This window comes from Thermobia domestica, chromosome 18 (assembly GCF_964235325.1).
Source record: "Thermobia domestica chromosome 18, izTheDome1.hap1.1, whole genome shotgun sequence".
NCBI lineage: Eukaryota > Metazoa > Arthropoda > Insecta > Zygentoma > Lepismatidae > Thermobia > Thermobia domestica.
In genome coordinates this window covers 174,793,720-174,819,142 of record NC_137471.1, presented here as the reverse complement: position 1 = coordinate 174,819,142, position 25,423 = coordinate 174,793,720, and the positions used below count along the sequence as shown (strand labels likewise).

The window sequence follows — 25,423 nt, the reverse complement described above, 5'->3', positions numbered from 1 at the left end:
TTTCTCCCTCTCTTCCTCTTCCTGCGTTCTTCTTCCTTCTCTAACTCTTTCTTGCTGTAACCGTTCTTCTCTAACTGTCTGTAGAATTTCTGTATGCTCTCCTTCCTTCCTTCCTCTTCGTCCTCCATCATTTCTATTCTTCTTATCATATTTGTTATGAAATTTCTCTTTGTACTCCTATCCAGTATAAAAGAATTTAAATTTTTTATAACATTGGCTATATATACGACGGTTAAAGAATTTAAACTCTGTTATAACAACATTTATATATATGTCTGTATTTTCATTAATTTCGATCGTGTCTGAAGAAGGATATGCTAGATATCCGAAACAGTTACAAATTATAATTTAAAATAAAGTTTTAAGCTTTGGTCAGTGTCTCTTTTGTTAAAACAATTAATCCAAAGCCAAAAATTTGATGGCACAACATTGCTCAAACTTTTGCCTGTGCATTTTCGTAACGCACCGTACAAACACAACTTCACTTCACACCCTCTCAACGATTGTGTAATAATTGGAGAAAGTTCGAACTTGTACTGAGTAGCAGCAAAGGCTAACTTAACTAAGACAACAGTGTTGTTAGTTCGTGTACAGTGTTGCCAGTCTCATTACTTTTCTAACATACCCCGTAAATATTGAGAAACACTTCCCAAATTGTAACAATTATTTTATCAATGAGTTTGCCCATGCTGGAGTCTCAGGCTATGCAGTGATTGTTTGTGTTGTGCAAATTTGAAATTCTAGTTATTCTCCTCATTAGGCTGAGATGAATAGACTTGGTAACAACACCAAACAAGGATACTTAATATTACATATAAAGAACAGCAGAACATGAATATGAACGTAACAATCAAGACGTAGATAAACTTTCAACTTTTCACAAACTACATTGCACATGATTAAATCGTTTCTTAATGACTAACAGTTCAGTAACTCCTGTAAAATGAACCAGTAAAATAATTCTGCTTTTTTTTTTTTTAAAAAAAAAAAAAAAGAAACATTGAGCTTTAGTTTAGCAGTGTTCATCCTCCAGCTGTCTTCCAAGAAATCGGAATAACGATAAACAACAGTTCATATATACGATATAACGACGAAGAATGCCAGAATTAGAATAAAGGAGCACACAAAGAGATGCCAAAGATCAAGATTCTGCGATTTCAGGTCATCCAAATATCTAGGTATGCCCACCAAATATAATAGCTATTAAGGAAGTGAGAGTCGTTTGTAAAGTCACATAAATTGGAACGAATGTTTTTGAGTTCTATCAGGACCAGTCAAAAGTCACGTTGCGTGCTAAATCGAGTTTGGAGATTCCTAATCCAGATGTGAGATATTTCAAGCACGTAACCTCTACGTGGGGCGCCCTGGGTAATTCGAAAAGATGCATGCAATTTATTATTGATTTTGCTCAAACAACTTGACTTTTTGACAATGTTCTATACATAGTTAACTTACGTGCTATACAACGTTTTTAACCCTTTCATTATGTCTTTGCAACAAGCCTTCAATTAGCCATCGAGCTCCTTCGTGGCTACGCGCCTTTTGGCGTGGGAGACCTGGATTCGATTCCCTGCGGGAGCTCATGTGGTCCGGATTCCACGTTAATCAGTAGGTCCCGTCTCATATAGCCTCGCTGCTGAAAGGGACGTTAAACTCAAAATCAACTCAAATAGCCATCTCCTTATTATAGTTGTTGAGATATGTGGACGACGACATTTTTTTGTTTCATTGATTAATGTTTCGTGCCTTTTGACTACATTCAATTCATTTTAGGACAGCTTACTTTTGCAATATAGAATCTAGATATCTCTTCTATATATAAGCTGAATTTCAACCATCTCCCTCTGTTGGTTTTCGATTCGCTTTTGCGTACTTTACAAGACATACAGGGTGATGCAAAACACAATGCAACATAAGACAGCTATGCAATCCGAGTCCGAATTGAACGAAATTTCGTATAGATACTAATTTGAGGTTGGTGAATAACGTGGGAATAGTTATTCGATTCGCTTTCGAATACTTTGCTAGATATACAGGGTAATGCGTAAGTAAAATAACATAGAAGCATTCTGTAATTCACCGATATAGAACGACGAAAGCCCGCACGTGGATAACACAATGAAGATGCGGAATCTCATCGCGATAATGAGGAACGCAGTGGCGTCGCAGGAAAATCTCCCGTTGAGTAAAGGGGGTTCCACATGAAAATGAAAGGAGAAATACTGTTCGATGTTGAGATCCTGGAAAGAAGTATGAGTCATTGAGGACTCACGTCCCTGAAATTGCACCGTTTACCAATTGCAGTAGCACCTTGGAAGGTCAACATTAGAACGGAAACTAAGTTCCAGCGACTGTAAAGTAAACAGTAATAGACAAAGTTTGGCAAAAGAAACAGCCCAACTCACATGTTCGCTTGCGGCACGCCGCGCCTTGCTTGTCAATGCCGCTGGGTGTGCATGTCTGACTGTCATTCTGCATACACGATTCAAATATAGCAAGTCTCTCTCTTACGAATAGCAGATTTCATGACAGGCTAATCCAAGCACATTCGAAATCACCGTTGCGCACACCGATCACGTGATGCACAAATGTAACCTTAATATCCGCCGACAGTCATAAGTCATAACGGATAATAGACGGAGAATCAACATCCCTGGTTACAATTTCTTGCTGGACTCGGGTTACATACTTATGTTGTATTCTATCTTGCATCACCCTGTACATCTCGTAAAGTACGCAAAAGCGAATGGAATGACTATTTCCACGTTATTCACCGACCTCAAATTAGTATCTATACGAAATTTCGTCCAATTCGGACTCGGATTACATAATTGTCTTATGTTGCATTCTGTTTTGCATCACCCTGTACATCTCGTAAAGTACGCAAAAGCGAATCGAATGACTATTCCCACGTTATTCACCGACCTCAAGTTAGTATCTATACGAAATTTCGTCCAATTCGGACGTGTGAGGTTGGGACCATTCCCTTGTTAGTATGACCTCCCAGAATATCTGCACTTCATTACTGGGCGCCATATATAACAGAAGTCCTGACGTCTGAAATTGTACATATAAAGTTGGTGAGTACGAATTGTCCGCTTTGACGCCTCCTGGAAAAAGCCTGCTAACACAACACAGGGATGGACTAAGGTTACGCGTCTAACATCACAAACTCTGTACACGTTCAGCAAACAGGCCGGGGTACTTAGTCAGGAAATAGTGTATTGTTGAACAGGGTCATACGGAAGTGCACCATGAAGAACATACAATGAGTGATTTTTCTTTACAAAGTCAAATTGGGATATTCCGCACACACACACACACACAAAAAAAAAGTATTTGTGCAAGTGGTGAATGTACACACCATTCGCTGTTGGTTTGTCGAATATCGTTCCAGTGATATAGCCTTATGAAATGAGCTCCGTGGACACCGGCTACCATGTTTAGATGACTCCTCAGAAACATGGAAGAAACAGACTTTGGAAAAGTGTTAGTGCCATTGCAGACGAGTTAGGGATATGCCAAACACTGTCCTTCAACGACTTCGTGCAATCGGTAAGGTGACGAAGTTGGACTCGTGGGTGCATGAGTTGACACCGGCCCTGGAGGTGTACAATTCTCTGTGAAATAACTTGGAACACTTTCCGCATCGGGCTGCCAATTCTGATTAAACAGGGGGTCTCCTACGACAATCGTAAATAGTTACGATAGCGTTTGGGCTATGATTAGCATCCGTAACAACGTCCGAAACTGCTCCCCTACCTCATAAGGTTTTGTTGCTGTTATGGTGACTGTCATCCATCATGTATTTCTCCATCAAGGCAAAACCATCATTGCAGAGCGTTACAGTACTCAACTCCACATAATACAGACCAAACTTATACGCAAGCATCCACCAATAGTCAACAGACATGGTGTCTTCACGTTGCACGACAATTCGTGATCACGGTCGCTCAAAACACCGTACAGAGTTACACTAAAAAGCCTTTCTTCTTCCTTACCCACCGTATTCTGCTGACATCTCTCCTTATGACTACAACCAGGGCCGTCGCGTGGGCGGGGCGTCCGCCCCGGGCGCCGTGACCAGAGGGGTCACCGGGACGACAAATCAACAAAATTCAAGGAATTCAGATTATGGTGATAAATGAAATTTTTCCAAAAAATTAATGTTAATTCAGATATTTTAATAATGATCAGGCCACGACTAAGAAAAATTTGTTTATTAAATCATAAGGACAACACAACAGGCTTAATGCCTAGTTATAGTGTAGTATACATAATTATCTAATATACACTATTATACATATGCAAATATACGTAATTTAATTATGCAGAAGTTATTGCCTGACAGTTGTTTTGACCTTTTTTCGGACATACTAAATACATCTTTTACATAATGTCCCAGTGTTTTACACGCTTTTCTACAATAGAATGTCCCATTATTTGCTGTTCTAGTCTTACCCGTTGGGACACATAATAATACTTCTGAAACTAATTCTGGACAATCAATTTTACCGTTTAATAATTTATGTAAGAACAACAAATGAAGAACCTATCTCCTTTTGAAAACTAAAATTCGTTACTAAGTTTTTATACGGGACATACTTTGGGTAGAAACCGGTTTTCTTGTATGCAAGCATTTAAAAAAAATGTGTATTATCTATTGCATCAGAGTAGTGATATTTGGTGTTCAAACAGTACAACAGTATTCTAATTTTGACCTCACATACGAAAAATATAACCTTATAAATGTTGATTCTTTGCAGAAATCCTGCTCTATCCTATAAATTAAATCTAGGTTACTATATGCGCTACTCGTTATTGCGTCAACGTGTTGAGCAAAGATTAATTTGCTATCAAATATAACTCCTAGATCTTTCATAGTATATTTGGGGTAGACAAGGATGTGCAATTTATTGTATAGGTAAAGTTAATTGGATTTTCTTTCCTCGTGAGAGATAGATTTACATTTGGACACATTCAGGACTAATTTATTATTATCACGCCATATTTGAACTCTTTGTACATCCTATTGAAGTTTCATGCTGTCATCAATTGAACTTACTTTGGAGTATAATTTGTGATTATCGACAAAATGAAAAACTTGAGAAGTTTTAATGCACAGAGAAATATCATTAATAACAACAAGAAACAATAGGGGACCTAGATTAGATCCTTGAGGGACTCCCAATAAAGTATTGAACTTGAAATTTCCCTGTAATGTAAAACATCGTCTAGACCTAGGATTATTCAACTGGAACTCTCTCCAGCCCTCTACGAGTTTTTTTCTTAGAATTTAATATTTATATTGTTATTTATATATCCCATGCTATTATTATGTTGATATGTATCAAGTTCAAAATAAATAAGACTAGAACTCGATTTCAAGAATTCAAAACCTGTTTTCATTAAGTTTTATGTTTTAACTACAAAAGCCATTCACTTAAAAAAAAAATGACATAATACCAACTTATCTTGTCCTACATTATGACCTTACATTCCATATTTAAATCTAGGAATACAGAATAAAGTCTGGTTGTTTCACATAACACACTGGAGGGAAGGCGCCTGTGAATTCTCGTCCCGGGCGCTTACAACCCACGCGACGGCCCTGACTACTACCTTTTGCAGCATCCCAATTGGGAAGGAAGACCTCTCTTGAAGAATAAGCGGTACAATGTCCGGCTGAGTTCTCTCGCCACAAAATCCACTCGAAGGCTGAGTAATGACAAAAGTATGTGGTTGGAGACGGTGACTATTTTGACTAATCAGGTATTTAGTTTGTTTCTTTTAGCCTTCAAAAATGATGCACCTGGGACAGATATTCCATTAGCATCTACCTAGTGAACTAACAAACTTCCTTGTTTCTATGCGAACAAGCTGAAATTGTTGCTTACCGAAGATAACCCATCCTGCCATCAGTTGTGCTCGATGTAACGGCTACCGGTATGAACTATTGCGCGCAGTTTCCACTTCTATAAACTTCCTTGCAGCTGTACCAGAAGTATGTGTCATTTCTGCTTGCAGGCTTTTCAGAGGCCATTTACCTTGTGATCCGACGTGACGAATTGCAATTTTGAGAAACGCTTTCGCCAATGTGTATATGGTAAACACCTGGTCATTTCATAGCTATTTTTCTGTTCTTTAGCTTCTCTCTCTCTCTTTCTTCTTCCTTTCACTATTTTATGAAATGCTGAACAAAAACTGAAAAACTCCAACTGTTTAACCGTACAGGTAGTCATCATATACAGGAAATACCTGAAGAAAGTGCAACCTACCAGCTTCATATGGCGTTGGACCACCTTTTGCTCTCAATAGCTTTCAGGCTACGTGGAATGAAGGCTGTACGTGCTACCAAGTGCAATATTACACCATTCCACGTGCTGTGTACGAGGGAAATCCAATAAGTTATCGACTTAGACAGAAAGGGAGGGGCGAAGCATAATTACGTCTGTCACACACGCCAAGGCCACTGTGGGGAACCGCGTTGAGCAATTTTAGGTCAGTCGGAGGAACGCAGTGTGTTTGTGTTACGTTGCGTAGCGAATGTTTGTGTGACGCCGCGAACAATGGATTTGCAGAAGCTGGAGTACCGCTCGGTCATCAAGTTTGTCACTAAAGAAGGAGAAGGACCAAAGGAGATTCACGAGCGATAGGTGAAAGTGTACCAGGATGCAGCACCGTCAGAATTCCACGTCAAATACTGGTCAAAGCAATTCAAGTGGGGACGGGAGTTCACTAAGGATGACCCCCGCTCCGGAAGACCCGTAAATGCAGTCACCACGGAAATGTGCCGCAAAGTTGAGGACATGATCCTGCAGGATCGCCGTATGAAGGTCACCGAGATTGCAGCAGCATGTGGCATATCCGAAGGCTCTCTCCTAACGATATTGTTTGACCGTTTGGGCATGTCAAAATCCTGTGCTCGTTGGGTCCCGAGAATGCTCACGCCTGCACAGAAGCAGTGCCGGATGCAGCTGTCCCAAGACTTGTTGGACTTCTTTGAGGAGGGTCAGGACAAATTCCTTGCTCAACTGGCGACAGGGGACGAAACCTGGACCCATCATTGGGATCCTGAGAGCAAACAGGAGTCTATGCTCTTCCGAAACCTGAAGAAACACCTACGGGAACATTTTTCGTCAGACAACGAGGTCCATCAGACTGTTTTCCAGTGGTCTGCAAACCATGACAAAGACTATATTTTTCTCTGGCATTTCTTCGCTGCCCACAAAGTGACGACGGTGCATAACCTCCATGGGGACTCCATCGAAAAACAGGGATGACCACGAGAGCCTATCTGCATTCCTTCCTGTCTAGGTAGATAACTTATTCGACTCCCCTCTATTACATCCATCATTGATTATTATTATAAAGGCCTCCGAGGATACCACATCAAAAAACAGTGATGACCAGGTGAGCCCATCTGCATTCCTTCCTGTCTATGTAGATAACTTATTGGATGACCCTCTATTGCATCCATCATTGATTATTATTATAATGGCCTCCATGGAGACTACATCGAAAAACAGTGATAACCAGGTGAGCCTATCTGCCTTCTGTCTAGGTAAATAACTTATTGGACGGCCCTCGTATCACTCAGTTCCCAGAGAGAGAGAAAAAGAATAGAGGTGGATATCGGCGTCAGATTCTTGTCTCCCAAAAAGGACAACAGATGTTCAATTCTTTTCTGGTCCGGGGATTGGACAGGCCAGGGGAGATATTCAACTTCATCCGGATGTTTCTTAAACTATTTCGCAACAGCTCCAACTATGTAAATGGTTGCATTATCATTTTGATATATGGGCGTGTGGAACATAGATACATATGGTCCCCTACAATCAAGAAAAACTGTGGAGTAACATTGGAAAGAATTACCTAATTTAGGTTGTGAAGAAGAGCTGGATACAGAGGACCTAGCATTGGATTAAAAATCGTTTTACATATATGGTGCATCGCGGTGGCTCAGTGGTAGAGCGTTCCCTCTGGTGCATGGGGTTCTTGGTTCGACCTCAGCTCGCGTCAAGTGAACTTTAAGGTGGACAAACTCCATGTTCATGAGTTTTCTCGGGGTTCTCCCGTTTACACCCACTTTCTTCATTCCACCATTTCATTCATTTCTCACCATCATCACCGTCTCCTTTAGCCTAGCCAGCATAACCGTGGGACGTAAAACTGATTTTTTTATACATATTTGGCAAAATATACAAGTACGCTTCCATTACTAGCATATACCACTATGGGCTATAAGCGACATGAAGGTTAGATTCCTCACTCACTTATATCACCTCGACACGTCAGCCTTCTTTACATTCCCCTCTGCTAACGATTTTTTTCTACGTAGACATTTGACAGACTGAGCGCATCACTGAGAACGGAGAATATTTCCCGCTTAACTAGATATCATCCAATTGGTGGGTAGACGCTTTACCAACTACGTCTATCTATCTATCTATTATAAGAGCTCAACGCATTGGTGGGATATGCATGGTCTATATACTCTCTCGGTTTAAACATACTAGGCCTTATGCAGAGTCGTTCTGACACATGCTTAGTACCGTACTAAAGAATTAGACTAACATATATTTCCTGCAGTAGTCAGGCCTATAGTATGACGGTAATCATACGTCAAAACGACTCTGCATAAGGTCTACTGTTTCTAGTAATAGCTTCCATCAGATTTTTTTTTTTTTTTTTGAAGTCCTCTTAAAGCGCAGAAATTATAGAATACTACCCTACATTTGAAATGGAATTTGAACATATTCTCAACGGCAAGTCTCCAGGAATGGATTTCCTACCTTTGTCCGGATGGTAATACATATTTAAATGAATAACGAGATTGAAGATATAAAAAATAAAGATAGGATACTATGTTATGTACTGGTCTATAATTTTAAAGCACCTCTCCTGGATCGATATAGGGAGTAGCACTATGTAACAAAGGCTGGAACGACTTCTGCAATTCTCCTTGTGACATGGCCACAACCCTTTGGATGCCTTTAACGTTATCGTACACGTGTTCGTTCAATGATGAACTGAGTTCTGGAAACGGAAAAAAAACCCTGCAGGGCACAGATCTGGAGAACAGGGTGGATGATTGAGCATATACCTTGATTCAAATATTGTACACCTACTGCTTGGTGCGTTGTAGACCATGAAGACATAGGTGTTCCAGCATATTTAAATACAGAGTTTGACTTTCATTAAACAAATTCATGGTGAATAATTTCCTTGCTGTGGTAAAAACATACCAGCATTGCCTTCACTTTTAGCTTTTTAAAAACTAGTTTTAGTTAAGACAGGATCATAACGAACACATCATGTTTCATCCTCCGCAAAAACTGACTTCAAAAACTTTGTATTTCTGCGAGCAGTTACGAATAAGTGTCTTTTGCCGCGAAATTTCTTGTTTCTTGCCTAAGTCTTCCACTAAACTTTAACGAATTATATCACAGTTAAGGTGGATCACTAGGTGTTCTCGGTGCTATGCTAAAAGCTGCTTGAATAGTGCAGCGTTGCCAGGTAGTGTCGAGTGTTTACTGGTGCCAGATAATAAAGGAAGTAATCATGGAATTCTGTTTGGATACTTACTGGAGAAATTAGTTCTTGATCCTTACCGCAATTCACAGCTAAGTTACGCTTCTCGAACTGCAACGTTAGAATCCAGGAATTAAACGTACAAATTTACCAACAACGCATTATGGCGTTCTGCGCAAGTTTCTTCTCAAAATCTATTTCCTTAAATGTAAATAATTAAATAAAATGTGAAACATAACACGAAAAACGGTCAAATAATATATCTATTTCGTAATAAGACGTTACTTTAAAGTACTTTACACATTCAAATAAATATTTCATAAAATTGAGCCCTTCTAGTAAGATCTAACAGCAAGTGCCATCTTATGTGCTCATTGTGAAACGATTCAAATGTTTTATTTGTTACCTTTTTCGATATCAGAAGACACAACCAAATGAATTAGTGTCTTATGTGAAAATGCATATTTTATTAGCTAAACAGCAAATTTTGAACAGTTAGTTATAAAAGGAAAACTTCTAATAATTTTCCAGGAGGTAATGTACCTAAAATGGAAGGAAAGTGTCAGAGCAGGTGAAATCCCAGAGAAGAATCCTTCCCCTCTTCCATGGTATCAGCGTCATACCATCTGGTCTTCTGCCATCAGATCTGTTACACCCCACAAGTTCACGAACAGATGGAACTTCCGCCGATGTGAGTGCTCTCCAGATAATGTCATTCATGTTCGAATGCCTCACATGTCTTCCGGAGCTACTTATACAAGACAGACCGTGTAGACCATTCTGCTTGGCTGATGCACCACATTTAGAGCAGTTGTGTGATTCACAGATGTCTACTCCTAGGCGAAGTGCAACTGCAATACGAAAACTTTCGTTTGGAAGGTGCAGTCCTAGGGTGTGAGAAGGTAATACCTGTAGCCAAGTACCTGAAATTGGTGATGAGAAGGCGAGAAGTCTAGCCTTATCTTCTTGACTGTCTGCTTCTTGTAACAACACTGATTGATATAATTTGATAATTGGCTTGTCCCAAATTGATTGCGAACTTCTGCCCGTTATTTCAGAAGGGCTTAAACCAACTAGGTTAGATCTGTCTTGTGTTGTAGTTGAAACATAACTTTATCTTATACTACAATATTTATAATATGTAACGTTTCATTGCGCAGTAGTTAAGGGAATGAGCTAAAATATGTACTGACTTCCGAGTGGTGATCCCCCTTAACGCCGAACTTTCCTGCCATCGGCCTTACAGTGAGACTACGATATTTTAGCTGTTCTCTGACTTTCGCAATGGGCTCATTATGAATAAAAATCAAACGTCCATCCTGCTGCCGTAATAACGGTGTCTCACTAATTTGTAAAGATGGTGGCACATTTCCCGTCATGCTTAGCGGACGGCATATTTCAAGGCTGACCATTTGGATGATGTGCGTTGCTTCATGAATGGAATTTTTATCTTAGCTGAGTACGTACTATATATTTAGATGCATTTACTCAAGAAAAGATCTGAAACCGTTCTGCAGACAGTTTGATGCAAGGGTAATGTCCTCATTCTGGCAAAAGTTAAAACAGTTTTTGCACGGCATTCATCAACATTCCCAAACCGATTTTAGCAAGAGTTTTGTAACAGTTGATTAGTTTCATTCTCTATGTCAGTGTAAATGTATTTGTACAGGTATAATTCCACTTGATTGTATTATTCCTGTAATATTGATCATTTCCATTCACTTTCCCTCGTCACTTTTGGCCATGCATTTATGTTACACCCTGTATATTTCATTTCATATATATATATATATATCAAACCAATATTTTGGGCTTACTGACTTCTGCCAGAATGACGATATGCAGTAGAATTATTCAAAGTTTCATGTTGCTATTGCGGTACATTCTTAACGCATATCGAACATAAGCCTCAAGCAAATAATGGAAATATGGTATGCGCAACAAAGTTACAATGCATCATGATTTTCTGAACACTATTGACTTTTTTGTTTCTAATTATAAACTTTTTTTTTTTTTTTTTTTTTTTTTACAAAATTGTTTTTTCAATTCGGATACCTGTATTACCTCGTGTATTAATACATAATAAATATACAGTAAATTAGAGCTTACAGTAATGTGTTTGTAATGCAGCCGGAGATGAAAATAAAATTTGATTAAATGTAATGACTAGATCGCAGAGTATTCGTTTTATTGAAAATAACAAGTATTTTTTTCTTACATACAAACATAAATATTGAGATTAAACAGTAGCCAGTTCGTTTCTTCCAGAAGGCCTTTGCTTCTTTTACAATCTCCGAAGCCATTCGGAAAACAAAGTTCTATCGAAATGAAAAACATGCAGAGTATATAGTTAAGAGAATAACTGTAAACAAATGCTTGTAATATTTACTTTGGAATTCCGGTCAGCACATGAGGAAAGTCATTTCCAGCACTATACAGTACGCCCTCTGCAAGTAGTGTAGTGATTACACCGACAATAGTACAAAAACACCAATCTCATTCACTGGTACATACGAAAGTATGTGAACAGACAAGACAGGACATCGACGTATCAAAACTCTCGTACACTCATACATTATCATACAAAAGTTATTTATAAAAGCAAATGCGTTAGACATTCTCTCTACATATACACACACGCACGTACGCACACAAACACAGCCCGTGACTTTTCACTATCCACAACATTTCATTTGAAGTCGACCAATAACCGGGGCAGGTCATAGTGCAGGACCTGCTTGGTCGAAGTCCTCGATATCACCCAAATGGTCTTCAGTCCGCTCTTGGATTTTATACATGTTTTCAAGTGTTGAGGCTAACACATGGAGGTTCTCCACTCCACTCATAAGTTGCCTGAAAAAGAAACGAGTAATGAGAAAATGATAACGACACTTGTTTACGTTTATTACCATTGGTTTCATTTTAAAATATTGTTAATATACACATCAATGATCAGGACCGGCTCTACCGTATGTGCAACACGTGCATTTGCATGGGGCGACAATATCTGTCATAACATTATTATTTAAAATAAATATTTCTTGTTGGAAACAGACTTCTTCATGATGGTAGTCAATTTTACTACGCTGATCTTCTATTTGAATACTAGATTCATAAATCATGTTTAGGTCGCATTAGTTTACGGCCACACGGATAATGCTAAAGCAAATGGTTAAACAAATCCCAGCATGAATTGCCTGATTGTTGTCAAATACAAGATTTCAATTCTCGAACAGTAGCGAACGCCTGTTTCATTTAGTTAGTTATCACAGTTTTGATATGAAAACCAGTCTTGTCTTTGTGACAAACAAGTTCCTTATCACTGAACATGGAAATAAGTTCTTTTTAATTTTTTAAACAGATATACAAGAAAAATCAAGAAATAAAGATAAAAGATCTAGTTGCACTGGAATACCATCTTTCCTCTGCACGTGTGTTTCTTTTATCTTTCACTAACATAATAGATTATTAGTTAAAAAAACAGACACAACGAGATTGTATTTGTAGTATTTAGACCTTTCTGAGTGCGAGTGTACTAAAAATTTCCCATTTGTTGTTTATGCTGGAGTAGCATACTTAAAATCGTGACTTTTAAGATTTGTTCTTCCTGGAGAAGGGGCTGTAAATGATGCCATGGCTTGATGATTGAGTTGATTTTTAGTTTAGCGTCCCTTTCAGCAGCGAGGCTATATGAGACGTGGACCTACTGATTAACGTGGAATCCGAACCACATGAGCTCCCGCCGGGAATCGAACCCGGGTCTCCCACGCCAAAGGCGCGTACGCTAACCGCTTAGCCACGGAGGAGCTCAATGATGCCATGGCACGGAGCGGCAAATTGCCTAGGGCCGGGCATGTCAATGATGACATCAAAATAATAATAGTAATAATTGTAATACAGCCAATTAATATTACGTAGTAATGTGCTGCTAATGACTTACTCAATAACTACAACGAAACTTCTTTTGTAAAATACCCACCTCGGCTCTACAGCATATTAACTAATACTTGGTTTAGTTGCAATTCTGCAATATTTTTAGCGTTTAATGGAAAAATATCCGAAGATGAGAACATATACCAAATCGGTAGATCAATAAGATCCGTGGTTTATATATATACACAAAAGTAAACTTAAAAATTGGTGTTGTACGGGAACCACACCACCTATTAAGGTAAAACCGATAGTGAAGTATTCCCTCGTCAAGGCCCTTCATCATGACACAAGCTGGATGACAATATATATAATATGCGGGAAAAAAAGTACTGAAATTCGCGTACGAATGGCGCGCAGGTGCAATGTGATATGAACTGTGAGCGCTACAAGTGTGCTTAGTTGTATGTGAACTAGTGTAGTGTGCAGTTGACGCGAAGATAATGTTACTTACACCAGGGAAGAAGGTGTTTATTGTTAAGTACTATTTCTGCTTACACATGTGGGGCAACATCTGCTGCAGGACATGAGCGCACATGTCTACTGTATTGCTCTGGAGCTATGATATATGAAGATTTCATCAGCAACATATGACTCAATGATGAAAGCCACGTGTACCTTGGTCACTACATCAGTTAACAATTGAATATTTATCCATTCTTGTATAACTTGGAGTGGTTTTAGCCGCACCAAAAATCTGTTGTTACAACAACAATGGATGCAGGAAGATGGAGCTACTGCCCACACTACAAGGAGTCACTTGTAGTCCATTTGACTACATTTCTTATATTGTGCAATAAATATCAACGATGTGATTTCGGTAATGTTTGTTTTGCCGCATACTGTAGTATATATGATTAATGAAATTTATTTATTTATCTATTTATCTATATATCTATATCTATATCTATTATATATATACATATATATATATATATATATATATATATATATATATATATATATATATATATATATATATAGAGAGAGAGAGAGAGAGAGAGAGAGAGAGAGAGAGAGGGAGAGAGGGTATGTAATTCTGTATTGCGTTTGATATAGTCTTTCACGAAAAAAACAAACGAAATTAACTCTTTTAGTTTAATGTTCCACAATTATGCCCTTTAGCCTAAGGGAAACGCATAATTAAGGCAAGTAAATAATAGGTGGAATGACAATTGGGAGGAAACGACAGTACCTTGTAAAAACCTACAGACATCATGACGTCCACCAAACTTATTTCGCTCGGATCGAGCTAGGGACTCCATGCACCAGAGGTAAGCGCTCTACCACTGTGCCCCTGCCTTTCACAAAAGATCACATTAGAATTATCACTAACAATGACAACATGTCGACATTTGCCTAATGGAGCTGAGGAGAAAATGTGAAATAATCTCAGTCAGAATTGCCGGTGATGAGGTTTGAACAGCCTAACTGTGAAATAAAAACAGTAAGTAATACATTGAAGTGGCGATAGCCAATGTTCCGTAGACACACACTACTTTGGTGTATAGTGCTTCCCAAGCTTCGAACTAATATAAAACTGAAATTGTGATACTTCTCTGTTAGTGCGAAAACAAAAAAGTAAATGCTAATCCAGAGACATCTCCTCCGAAATTACAAAAAGAGATTAAACCACTTCTTACCTCAACGAATGTTCGGCTGTGTTGGCAGCCCTATGCAACTGTTGAGCGACATCGAAAGTGCGAGGATCATTGTCTGGGATACCAGGCCACATGCACCTCAAACGACGATTTTCTTTTCGCAATTCTGTTACCTCATTCTGAAACAAAGAAAACAAAAACATCAACTTCTTCAGTTGCTTATTACAAAAACTAATTCACAGCAGACTTCGTATATTAACTTTTTTTTTTTAGAGAAATTTGCTCCAAGAGAGATGTTTTTCTCGTGTATACGAGAAATGGGAACAGATTTTTTTTTTCTACAATTCAAAAAGCAATCCAATTACACTGAATTATATTGGAATTATTTGCATTCCTTTGTAGAAAATTAGTGTCATTAGGCACACAACAAGGAATACAGAAAAATCTAGCCACAGTTCATGAGACACATTGTTTTTTATGCTACTGCATTACATTATTTTAGAACAACAACACTAGAATTAAATATGATACAACCTACTTTAAAAAAATAGTAATTCCGTTACACGACCTTAAAAATAAATAAAAATGAACTTAAAAAAAAAAAAAAAATAGCAAGTAAAAGCCAATTGAAAAGTATTCTTTCAAGGCTAGCTTCTTAAGGCTTAGACGTCACAATTTAGATAATGAAACATTTTCTGACATAAATTTTAAAATCATTTCACAATAGTAATTGCGTACCAATTTTAGAAATATGGTACATTGTACGGAAATTGCGCTGGATATTTCCGACGAATACTGCTAATTTCAGCTTGGGCACTACATATAACTGAAGGGTAAATCCATATCAAATCAAGGTTCGAGCAGTCCCGGGTTCGATTCCTGGTGGGAACACGGTCGAAAAAGTGTAGAAGTTTTTTTTTATGCCAGCCATCCTGAATAAGGTTTTCCTAGATTCCTCATTCACACCAGGCAAATGTCGGGAAGGTACCTAATATACGTCCCAAGCCGCTTCCTTCCTTCCCTTTCCGCGGATAGTGTGCTGGCCAAGGGACGTCATCCCTCAAAGTGATGGGCTACATGGCCTTAAGATGCCGAAAGCCCAGAAATCTATTTCCTAATCCTAACTCCAAATGAAATCAATCAACGATAGTAGCTGACGAAATTTATTATTTTGAAAGTTATACTATATTTAGAGAGCTGAAAACAAGCATTTATTCATTTTTCGGGATGTTCAGTTTTTTCTTGAGCGGTCATTGTATATAGGCGTGTAAATCTAGTTTGTACTTTATGAAGGTTTGCGGTAAACGCTGTAGCTTCGTTACTCTTGAGGATAATGACAAACAAAAGCCATTTGAAAAAAGAATTAAATGTATTGTATAGCATTTTATACTTAGTGCATATTTAAGTCTACAACACTATAGATACCTTTCAGAATTTGTTAAATGCTAAAATTTGAAAAATGCAAATTGTCATTCTTGATATTAAAAATTTTAAAGAAAGAAGAAAAACCTGATATATCTCAAAAGGGCGAAGCGCTTGAAAAGTCTCAACTTTTTCCAAAACAATCGCTATTTAAGTAGTAACGGTGGTTAAAATTTGAGCACTGGAACTTTGAGACTTCAATAGTTTTTGAGTTGCGAGCTTTCTTTTTTCTTCTTATTCTATGTAACGAAATTCTGTTTATTAGCAACTAAAGTAATCTAAAGTAACGGTTCATTATGTAATAAACTATATACTTTGGATATTAAAAACATATAGATCAGTTCAATTGTGCATGTTTTCTTATTGTAATAATACTTTACTGGGACAAACTGCATGTTTTGAATTGTTAATAATGTTTTGAAAAAAATATTAAAAAACAAACCCTGTTTTGTCTTATGTAGTTTCTAAGCTTATGCTATTCATAAAATAGTCGAGACCATTTTGTTATTAGGAGGTCCTATCTGGCTTATTGTTTGAGCAAAAAAACGCTTTCGTGAAAGTTGGGGAAGCAGTCAGTCCCCAGTCGGCTGCCTTTGTATTCAAGATAAGACTGCCTCCCATTGACCGCAATTTTCCATCAGGCATCCATTTTATTTGTGTATTATCAGAAAAAGTGCAATTAAACAGCATCACATTACAGTGGAGAGCTGATTCTTTCAAGCAAATTCCACAGACAAGGCCATTTCATAGATCTGTATTTCTAACTCATACAGAAATGAAATGTTATGTATCCTCACATTCAAAACAGTTTACTGACCGCAATACTACAACAATTCTACAAGAAAGTGTATTGTCATTGAAACTACAAAATATCGTGTAGCTTGCACTTACAACAAGAACTGGTACATCGAGAAACTGAAGAAACAAGTGACGAAAACAATCATCATTTATTCACTTTTTCTATCCGCATGTCCTCAAAACTTCTTTCCTAATCTCTTAAGAGTCTTCATCCCGGCGAAATTAAAATACCGCTAATTTTTACAGTAATTATGTGATATCTTCGAATAGATAAAAGATAATCGAAATGTGGAACAACAGCGCCCTAGACAATATTATTTTACATGAGAAACCGTTATCAGGACTCACTTATCTGCTTTCAATTTCGAGCCATTTTGAAAATCGGCATTTATTTTCGCGTTTCTAAACAGCTGAAAACGGAAAGCCACTAGGTGACTTGTGATAACGATACCTCACGCAAAATAATATTGTCTACGGCGCTCTTGTTCAATATTTCAATTATCTTTTATCTATTTGAAGATATCACATAATTACTGTAAAATTAGCGGTATTTTAATTTCGCCGGGATGAAGACTCTTAAGGTAACGAACTTTGGGTGCTACTTAGTAAGATCGTGAGGAAACAATCACCACAACTGCTACGGATCAAATCTTTAACATCAGCGAAAAACCGTGTACAGATATCCGTCAACTATTTCTGCAATAATATTCTAAGATAAAAAGAGGAGAATTTCTGCTTAAAGTGTAAACTGCATAAATAAATAATACACTAGGATAGTGTATAGCATTTTATTTTATTTTATTTATTATTTTTTAGCTTAATTTGTTCTTTTCCTTTCAAAACTTTCCGGCGCTCCTCAAGCCTTTTACTGCTCAAGATTATTCCCTTTTTCAGCCTTTTCGTTATCTTCTTTTTGAATTTGTCTGAATTCTTTGAAATGTCCTTCATATCTCCTGTATATATATATATATATATATATATATATATATATAACAATCTATGAAATATAACATATTTCCCTGACTTTCGACATATTTTCAAGCTTTTCCTCAACTAATTTTAATTTCTGTAGTTTCCGCGGTCAGTGCTAACCTTGCTTCACGAGGCGGGGACTGCGGTTTATTGTTAAGACCCGCCACACACATTAGCCAGTAAAGGATATTCATTCAAAGAGAGTAGTCTCTGGTTACTCCTTAGTTAAGAAATGAAAGAAAACAACATACCATTAACACCTTCATGTCACTCTTCAATTTCGAAACCTGGCTCTCAGCTGCTACTGCTCTTTTCTGAAAAGGAGACGACATCATATATATATATATCTAAAATTAACAGTAAAGGAAACAACAGTAACTTAATTTACTTAAAAAAAATTATATTGTTAACTATCTTCTATGACTGCAGTACTCGCGTTCTCTCTTTTGCTTAGCACTGTAAAACAGAACTGTACGGAACCAATATTCAATATAAATCTGTAAATATTTTTCAATTTTTACTTTCACCTATATTATTCCAAGGTAAGGGTTGGAGTCCCCTTTCCTTCTTTTATTAAAGCAAAAATAATATTTATAGAAATTTACTCAAATTTAAGAAAAGGATGTTAATATTTTGCTAAACACAATATCGAATCAATAATGTGTTCACTTTTTAATTACTATCTTATAAAGAGAATGAACAATCATTGTTGAGAGAATTTTATTTTGTAACTCAGCAACACGCTTCCAGTAACTTCCTGGCGTCAGGATAGGAAGAACTGTGTCGAATTCTAGTTTAATACTATATTTTGTTTAATACAAGTGATGTTTTTTAGGATTTTTATTTTGGATACAATTTCAAAAAGTGTGCACATTCTTGCGGTCACTACTTTGTTATATTCACAATTATTCAACTGTATAACCACATTGTTTAACACGGTAAATTTCGGGCTTATGCCTGCGCCATTTTGGTTACACTTTAGGTTGTGACGACGACAATTTTTAGTGCAAACTAATTTCGTTTAATACAAATTTACTACTTTATAACAATTTATAGTGTAATAGTCGACATGGCTAATGACTGCGACTTTCCTATTATAAAAACCACAAAGTGGTTATAATAATAATAATAAATCTAATATATATATATAATTATTGAATATTATATAGTTGCCGACAAATGCTCTACGGTGTATTTTCCTACGTTTATTTTTATAGGAAAAGGGGCAAAAAAATTAAAATGAAATGAAGTCATAGTTTCTGCTAACATCGCATACGAGCCGTATCAAGCTCACAGAAAAGGCCAAAATATAGTGGATGAGGGATACTAAAAAACGAAGTGTTTGTAGTGCAAGGTAAGATTAGTTAGAGGAAAGGAATCTATCAATTAGACATACAAGAAGCTTTTCTTTTTAATTGACTAATTAAAATTTAATTGAATCGACTTGATTTTGAGATTAACGTTCCGTTCAGCAGTGAGGCTATATGAGACGTGGATCTACTGATTAACTTGGAATCCGAACCACATGAGCTCCCGCCGGGAATCGAACCTGGGTCTCCAACGCCAAAGACATGTACGCTAACCGCTTAGCCAAGGAGCTCCTGATTGAATTTTAACATACATTTCACGACACACAACACCTATAGCTTAACGTGGAATCGAAACCATTAGTCGATTTTTATCCAAGGAAAGCACGCCCTGGAATGCTCAAAGAAAGAACTTGCGACAACGGGTACAATAACTTACCAGAATGTGCCCTATGGTGTAACGAATTCATTCACTCTATGCCCTATGGAACCCGGAGGTTCAATGCCGCACTCACAAAAGCTTTACATCGAATTCTGTTCTTAGCCAAGTGGATCCAGTTTCTACTTTGTGTTCTTACTTCTGCGAGATCCATCTTAATATTGTCCTTCCATCTGTGCCTAGGTTTTCCTAATGGTCGTTTTCGATTGGGCTTTCACTAAAAATATTGAAAGTGCTCCTACTTTTTTTTTTTTTTTTTTTTTTTTACTTTGGTTATATAAGGTGCCTACCTGAGCCTCCTACATTTAATGACCTTTTAACAATGTTAGGTAAACGGTATAAATTATACACTTTCTCTTAAGGAAAAAACGCTTAGTTATAAAGATAACAAAGAAAGTTCTGTCGCTTTTTGTGGAGGTCTGTGTTCAATTGGTCCTCACACCATGAGCTGAATGCGACTGAAGATAAGGGGAAGGCCAGTTGTTGGTGTGGGAATATCCAACATACTACCTGGTTGTGGCAGTTCAGTTATACCGTGAACTTGCGTAAGGATAGAGTAAACATGGGGCCTTCACAGAGCGTCATAAGGGCGTGTATGCTGTAAGAGTTCAAACTGGGGTCAAATGCCGCTGCAGCGGGGCGGAAAATATGCCAGACCTTTGCTGAGGGTGTCGTGGCTAACGCGGAGAGTGCACCGGTGGTTTAACAAGTTTAAGGACGCTGACGAAACACTCGAAGACGCACCATATGCCGGAAAACGAACACATGTACAAAGTGAAGATTTTCAGGCAGCAATTGAAGCGAAAAGTGGCCAGACATGTGAGGAACTAGGATTACAATTTAATGTGAGTGGAGAAACCATTAGGCAGCACCTTCATCAACTTGGGGAGCACTACAAGTTGAGTCGATGGGTCGCACAAGATCTGACTCCAGGCCAGAAGGCAACGCGAGCAGACACCTGTGTTTCTTTGCTGTCTCGTCTGAGGAAGGAGCCATTTCTAGACAGGGTATTGACATATGATGAGAAGTGGGTCCTATACGAAACTCCACACTGTCGTCATTATTGGTTAGTATCCCACGAACAAGTTCCAAAACAGCTGAAACCAACACTGCATGAAAAGGTCCTCCTGTGTGTTTGGTGGACTGGTCGCGGCATCGTGCATCGGAAACTGCTATCAGCTGGTCAGAGCATCACTGCAACTGTGTACTGTCAGCAGTTGAGCAGTGTTCAAGAAAAACTCAAAACTCTGGAGACAGAACTTACGAATCACAAAAGGGTCCTCCTTTTACAGGACAACGCTAATCCCCACATAGCTAGGATGACCCGGGACACTATTCCACGCCTTGGATGGGAAACATTATTGCATCCGCCACTCTCCCCGGACACTGCACCGTTCGATTATCACCTGTTTCATTCCTTGGACAATCACCTTAGAGGACGCCAGCTCAAATCCCTACTAAAGGTACAATATGCACTTGATACTTTCTTCGCTTCACGACCCACCAAGTTCTACCACGATGAAATCCATGGCCTTCCAGAACGTAGGCAGAAGGTCGTCGATGCTGATGGGGACTATTTTTGATCTTGCAGGTACGTCTTAGGTGATATATTGATGTTCGAAGGTAGTGGGTGAAAAAGAGACAGAACTTTCTTGGTTATGTTTATATCCTCCCGTGGGAACATTAAATATTGTCCAGATGTATCGGAACAACAAGCTAGTTCCGTCTTTAGTGGTAAGATAATATGGATAAAAACGGATAAGAAATATGGTATAGGAATAAGGAATATATACCACCAAATCAGCGTAACGTAAAAATGGGTACTAAAAAGAACAAGCAGAACACAATGGAAGATAGAAAGAAATGAAAGAAGCGTAGTGTCATTCTTGCTAGAATCAAATACACATCTAATTTGGTCAAATTAGATCAAAGTTGCCAGAATCCAGACTTAAAGACGCTCTATATTTATGAATAAAGAATGATTCTTCAATCTGTTTTTTTTTTCCTCACTATTACAATTATATGTTTTATATTACGTGTATGTTGCTTTCGGTGAAGTGACAATCCCTCTTTATATGCCTTTTTCGACTGTGTAATATGTTCTTTCGGGTGTTAACATTGCGCTTGGTTTGACCTATATATGATGAGTCACACACACTGAGCACGATGAGTCACACTCACCTCTCTTATTTAATGGATCAACAAAGTAACTTTTAAAGCCAGTGAGATGCTTTTCTAAACTTTCTGGGGAGATACTAGAAGCAGATGATGTTGAATTTTTGTCGATAATTGTAGGAAATATGGAATTTCTATCGAAGTTTTTGTCTCTTTGGGAACACCTTTTTTTTAGGAACTTCACCAATTTACGTGTTTGATTAAATCATTTTTGTAAAGTATGAAAACTTATAAGTTCTTTTGTCCTATTTGATATAAAAACTGTATTTTATAATTTTTTTATGTACTTCCTTTTATGAAGTTTCCCCCATTCCCCCATTCTCGTCCTTCTTAAGTCCAAACATTCGCATCGGGATTTTATTTTTAAACACTTTCACTCTGCGTTCTTTCTTCGGTGTAAACAACCATGTTTCAAAACAGCACAAGAAAGGCAATCATCATTTTATATATATATTTTAAACTTCAAGTTGTTAGAATTCGCGAAGATTTGGACTGAATAATAACACGAATTCCTTTCTTTCAGTCGACGTTTAATTTCTTAGTGGATATAGTTTTGATCCTAGATATCTGAAAGTATTAGATATCTTAACGTATCCATAATTTTCAACATTATGGTCACGGAGAATTTTCATTTGTCCTTAGAGGCTCTGTTTCATTCGACGAAGAAGAAGAAAAGGAGCGGGGCCAGGACTGGACTGTAAGGAGGCTGAAGCAACGCTCCAACGTTTGCCAGAAACTCCAACGGTGGATTTTCGTGATGGAGAATCCAGGTATGGGCGATCTACCTTCGGATGTAACAGACCCTTAGTCTTTCAGTTCCAGTAGTGGTTAACATCTGTTGTCTAAGTAGGATGACCGATCCCTCTTTTTGCTTCAGTGTGGTTTTGCGACCCTCGGGAATCCATCTGTTGGGGGCAGCAAATCGTACATTTTCACTGCTTGTTGATTTCCTCCCGCGTTGTGACGCTCTTCTTTGTCTTTCTGTGTCCGGTACCTATCTTTCGTCGGGCATTGACCACCTATCTGTGACGATCCCTGTTGCGCGGCGACCGCTACTGTACGTTCTGTACGTCAATGTGTAATCTTTTGACCCGACAATGATATCTTTCCGAGTTCCTGAGATATTCGGCATTATATCAGCGCCTTCGTCACTTTTTGACCGCCTCTCACGTGAAAACGGTAGTACTTTCGATCCATGTTCATTTGACATATTCTGCTTAATTTTATGCTTACTATCACCTCCTTCAGTTTATCTCCCCCTTGTATATTCCATGTCTCCTCAGTTACTAATGCGATGAAAGAAGCGTGACGTCACGTTCCGCTTTTTGGTATGCTGATCATATACATTTTCTACATAATATACGCTAAGAAGTTTAAATATAAAGCGAAAATGGACTATGTTATGTACAGGGTTGGAATAATAACAGTGAGTGGGACATCTTTAGAATTTCAGTATATAAAAAGGAAACAAGCAGAAACAAAAACAATCCATTTGGCCGGTAAAAGTAGTGGTAAGCAAGGGAAGGAAGGGTGCTTGTGTAGAAAATGTTTGGTGACTCCATGCTGATGGGCCAAAATTGACGCCATAGTCTCTCTGAAAAACACTACGGACCTCCAATATTTAATTGTGTGGAAAATTCATTTGCATGTAGGAAAGTTTTTCTTTTGCTTTTATAACTATCCTGTAATAATTCCGTTTGCAAACTGCTTACCGTTGTCCTTCTTAAGTTTTCTTCTACGTTTTCCATAGCCTTTTCCAGAGTAGCTGTTTCCTCCGTGTCTTTTTCCTGCATGGAAGATAAGCGTTGTTCAAGAGTGCTCACTCTGAAATAAAATAAATACATAAATAAATAAAATATTTTATTGCAAAACATTTTATATGTAATTCCCTCACTCTAAAATATTCCATCCTCACATCATCATTAACCAATGAAAAGGACTAGCTGCACCGCTTACCACTTCTTCGTAACTGGTCATTTTTTTTTATAGCCTAGAGGAGCACATTCAGATCTTTTTCCTTCTTTCGATTCCCGGTGGGGACAAGTGTCAGAGTGTCGAAAAAGCGTAAAAGCTTTTCAGGTCAGCCATCCTGAGTTGAGAATTTTCTCCTTCATACCAGGCAAATAGCGGGATGGTATATCACATAATGGTCCCAGGCCACTTCCTCCTCCCATCCCCGGGCAGTGTGATCACCGAGGGACGGGCTAACATGGCCATAGATGTCGAAAACTCGAACTTAATTCCCAATTTTAATCCCTTCTTTCTTTTTAGACGTTCCCAGTCTACAAAAGTCACTCGATCTTGGTTAAACTTGGCATGAAGGTACGCCTTGCATGTAAAATATTTTCTGGGGGCAGATCTTTGGTTCCCGAGTTATTGGCCATCAAAGCTGCCAATAGACTTCGTGAAATTTTTAAAGAAAGAAAGAAAGAAGTCAGTAGTTGGTATTTAAAACAACTATTTGGGGAAAGTGCCTAGGTACATGGAACAAACTTATTAAATATGAATTAAATGCAGCATATACCTATTATATATATAACGGGTGACGCACGAAAAACCGGCCCGCCACAGACTGTGCATTATGGTCCATTGTTGCGACAATGTTTGTGTAGTGTGTTGTCAGTTTTCAGAACGAAAGCAGTGAAGATTTTGTTAAAACGTACGAAGTAAATCTCAACAGGATGTATTTTCTACAAGAGAGAATCGCAATAGTGGAGCCGTACGTGTCTACTGGTTCATTTAAGGAAACGCAGAACATTTTTGTAAGGAAGTTTCCTGGCGTTTCCGTACCGGCAAAGAGAAATATACAGGATTTGGTGAAGAAGTGGCGTACTAGAGGTGCAGTGTGGAACAAAAAAGAATCGAGCTCCGTCTGTTCGTGCACCTGCTGTGATCGCGGATATTCAAGCACGAATGATCCAGAGTCCAAAGAAGTCGACACGGAAATTGTCGCAACAAGCGAACATTTAGCGTACGTCTTGTCAACGTGTCTTAAAAGATCTACGGATGAAACCGTACAAAGTGATATGTGTACAGTCCACAGCAAAAATCCTGCAACATGAACATGTAAGTATATTGTGAAACGACGAAGTATTTTGCTCCAAAATAAATGTATAGGGGAGGACGTCGAGGTTTCTCTTGGCGTGATTCATGCCACTTAGACGTTATGTTAATTCCCTGTGCTGTTAGGCTAGTTTCACAATAAACTTACATGCTCATGTTGCAGGTTTTTTGCTGCGGACTGT

At 38.1% G+C, this 25,423-nt stretch overlaps 1 protein-coding gene across 1 annotated transcript in view; it reads right to left on the bottom strand.

Annotated features, from left to right (window-relative positions):
- Positions 1 to 11,694: 11,694 nt before the first annotated feature.
- Positions 11,695 to 25,423, bottom strand: part of l(3)04053 (lethal (3) 04053) — a 40,761-nt gene continuing 27,032 nt past the window's right edge. The window contains exons 4-7 of the mRNA XM_081745855.1: positions 23,891 to 24,002; positions 18,509 to 18,571; positions 15,108 to 15,244; positions 11,695 to 12,387 (exon numbers count right to left, since the gene is read on the bottom strand). Of these exons, the coding sequence (XP_081601981.1) occupies positions 12,255 to 12,387; positions 15,108 to 15,244; positions 18,509 to 18,571; positions 23,891 to 24,002 (445 nt within the window). The 3' untranslated portion in view covers positions 11,695 to 12,254. The remainder of the gene's footprint in view (positions 12,388 to 15,107; positions 15,245 to 18,508; positions 18,572 to 23,890; positions 24,003 to 25,423) is intronic.